This window comes from Eurypyga helias, unplaced genomic scaffold, assembly GCF_000690775.1.
Source record: "Eurypyga helias isolate BGI_N326 unplaced genomic scaffold, ASM69077v1 scaffold20815, whole genome shotgun sequence".
NCBI classification, from domain to species: Eukaryota; Metazoa; Chordata; class Aves; order Eurypygiformes; family Eurypygidae; genus Eurypyga; species Eurypyga helias.
Window position 1 is genome coordinate 1 of NW_010252294.1, and position 3,183 is coordinate 3,183.

At 60.8% G+C, this 3,183-nt stretch overlaps 1 protein-coding gene across 1 annotated transcript; it reads left to right on the forward strand.

Annotated features, from left to right (window-relative positions):
• Positions 1-552: 552 nt before the first annotated feature.
• On the forward strand, positions 553-1,309 carry LOC104510164 (inhibin beta E chain-like; the record flags this gene model as incomplete). The annotated part of the gene is given in 2 exon segments (XM_010152328.1): positions 553-1,047; positions 1,050-1,309. Coding segments are annotated over 2 exon segments (755 nt in total), but the record flags the coding sequence as incomplete, so codon positions are not given.
• Positions 1,310-3,183: the final 1,874 nt, after the last annotated feature.

Below are 3,183 nucleotides of genomic sequence, written 5' to 3' on the forward strand. Positions count from 1 at the left end.
AAACCGTTAGTTAATGCACCTGCGCTGCACCCGTGACCTCCCGGTGCTGCTGGTACGGGAAGGCTCAGCCCGGGAGGAGGAGAGGTGGCCCCTCTTTTTGCTCCTGCGTTGGCCCGTTGGGACCCTCCACCTGAAGTGCTGCAACGCCTGTCCCCTTCCCAAAGGATGGGAGCAGCCCAGGATGCCTGGGACTCCCTGTAGTTGGACTTGGGAGCTGCAAGGACAAGCTCGAGGGGATGGGGGGGGCTGGAAGCACTCCCCAGCCTTGCACTGGGAAAAAGGCCAGAAGGGTCAGTAAGAGCAGGTGCCCCCCTGCCCCCTTCTGCGCCCGTTCTGCCTGGCAGGGTAGGACTGTCCCCCATTCTAACTGCCCCCCCTCCAGGGAGCGCTCCCGAGGAAGGGAGGGGGACAGACTCCTCTGTGGAAGGAGGGAGGGAAGTCTGCACACCCTTCTTGAGAAGGGAGACCGGCTTTCACGCGAAGGACGGCGGTGCAGCCTTCCCTCCCGTAGCATCCCGCATCATTCACCTCCTCATCCCTTTCTCCCCGCAGAGCCCGTCTCTCCCTCTGCCCTGGGGCTGCAGTTCCAGTTCAGCCGCACGCAGGACCAGGACGTTCACATCCTGCAGGCTCAGCTCTGGCTCTACCTTCGAGTTCCCCAAGACCTGGTAGCCAGCCTCACCCTGAGAATCTTCCTGGCTGGCGGGGAAGGCGCTTCGGTGGGGGGAAATCGCACGTTGCTGAGCGAGAGGCGGCTGAGCGCCAAGGGCAGCGGCTGGCGCGCCTTCACCCTGCTGCCGGCCCTGCGGAGTTTCTTCGGGGGAGAGCGCAGGACCCTGCGGCTGGAACTGGAAAGCCGTGGGGACGGGGGGGACATCAGGGCGATAGTCAACGCCAGCCAGTCCCACCAGCCCTTCCTGGTGGCTGAGGCAAAGGTGCGGGAGCCGGGACACCGCGTAGCCAAGCGCAGCCTCCGCTGCAGCCAGAATTCCAACCTCTGCTGCCGCAAGGACTACTACGTGGATTTCCGAGACATCGGCTGGGGCGACCAATCAAGCCTGAGGGTTACCAGATAAACTACTGCGTGGGCCAGTGCCCTCTGCACGTGGCAGGCAGCCCTGGGATGGCCTCTTCTTTCCACACCGCTGTCTTCAACCTCGTCAAAGCTAACAATATCCAGGCGTCGGGGCACTCCTGTTGTGTGCCCACGCGGCGGCGGCCGCTCTCCGTCCTCTACTTCGATCGCAATAGCAACATCGTCAAGACGGACATCCCTGACATGATCGTGGATGCCTGTGGCTGTAGCTAGGGTTGGGGGAGCAGTGACGGGGGTCCCCCTTCTCCAGGACTGTCCCTCGGTGGGGGGGGAGGTGAAGAGCTCCCTTGAGCCGGAGTCAGACCGTGGTGCAATGGATCCCTGTGGGCAGGATGGGAGGGAGGGACTCCCCAGAGGGAACAGGGATCTCTGGGGACACACGGGACAGAGCCATGGCCACATCGGGGTGTCTGAGTCTGAGCCATGAGCTGGTGGCTCCAGGGACCCCTGCCCTGACCGGCAGCATCCCTCTGGTCCCAAGCTGGTCCTGGTGGTGGTTCCCCGCTGTGTGTGGGGCCAGGAGACCCTGCTGTGGTCACATCTGGAGTGTCTGGTGATAGTCTGGGACTCAGCCTCCTTGAGAGCAGGGGGATGCAGGAAAAGGGTCTGTTTTCCCCCAGTGGGAAATGAGGACAAGAGACAGTCCCACTTTTTTTTCCTCTACTGTAACAAATCTTCCTGCATCAAAGTGGGGCCTATTAGCGGGGACAGGGGAAATGAGGCACAAATAACAGGCCTGGAAGATGAGGATGAAGGGTAAGACTTCATCACGAACCCCAAAACTGCCATGACTAGACACAGTACTCCCCTCCCAGGAGGGCATGGATCTGGGAAGGACGGCCTTGCTTCCTGGCCACATCCTGTGGATTTCCCCTTTCACTTCCCTGGGTTTTGTGCTTTTTCCCTGCTGCCCACCCCACCAGTCAGGTCTCTTCCAGCCCAGTGGCTCCTTACAAGGAGGTCTGACCCAACCTTGGCCTTTCAGATTGCACTAAAGGTACAGATTTTTTTGTACCTCTAGTTTTGCAGCTATTACTACTCTTACGGTAGAGGTTTCTGCAGCTGTTGGGACTCCCTGGTGCTCCATCCTGCCTCCCCAACTCCCTACTGAAGATCCCACTTTGCCTTCCTGATATCACGTATGCAATGCACCCACGCAGCCTGTGCTTTTAATTTATTTTAATACTTTGGTGCGGTATTCTTCCCCAATAAATGGGTGGAAATGCAACATCCGGGCTCTGACTGCTTTCTTCTGGATGGAGTGGGGGAGATGGTCCTGCTCCTGTCCAAGCCCCCCGGGCTCTGGCTGGGGGGATGCTGGGCGCTGGGGCTGGAGCAGCACAGGAGGTGCAAGCCCGTAGCCGCCGTGGGCAGCACCCCAGTGCTGGGAGATGAGGGGAGCTGTTTCCGGGGTTACCTGGATGCACGCTGAGACCCTGTGGGAGCAGGGATATGGTGGGGGGTGGCTCTTCCCTGTGGATGAGGGACTTGGGGAGTTAGGGCTGAGGCTGGGAATGGGGTACCACATCACTGGGGACTGGAGAGGGGTGGCCTGTAGTGTGAGCAGGGAAGAAGCTGTTTCCCAGCAGGATAGATGCTGTTCTCCACGTGGATCAGTCCCAGACAGAGCTCAGAATGCTACAGCTCTGGAGACTCTGGCCCCCCTGGGGTGACCTTAAATGATGAGCCACAGCCCACCCCCAAATCCTGTGCCCCCACCAGAGTTTGTACCCCAATCACATCTCCTAGGTCTCCCTGATCCCCCTCATGCTCCCCTGACCACCCCCCAGTGACTCCCAACCCCACAGCAGCCGGAGTCCGGTGCTTCCCAAGCTGGTGCGTGACGGGGAGTCCCCTGTGTCGTTTGGGGTGGGAGGCGATGCCCCCTGCTCATCCCTCTGGGATCCCGCATGGCTGGCCTGGGTCCCTGTTGCGCAAGCGCCTGCTCAAAGCTCAGTTTGGGGCTGTTTTATCTGGGGACAAACCCACTTGCTTTCCCAGCTTGGCCCTGTGCTGCACCCTGCAAGCGGACAAAGGGCAGCTTTCATCAGCCGGCCCCAGCGGGCATCCCCCCGGGCTGCGGGGGC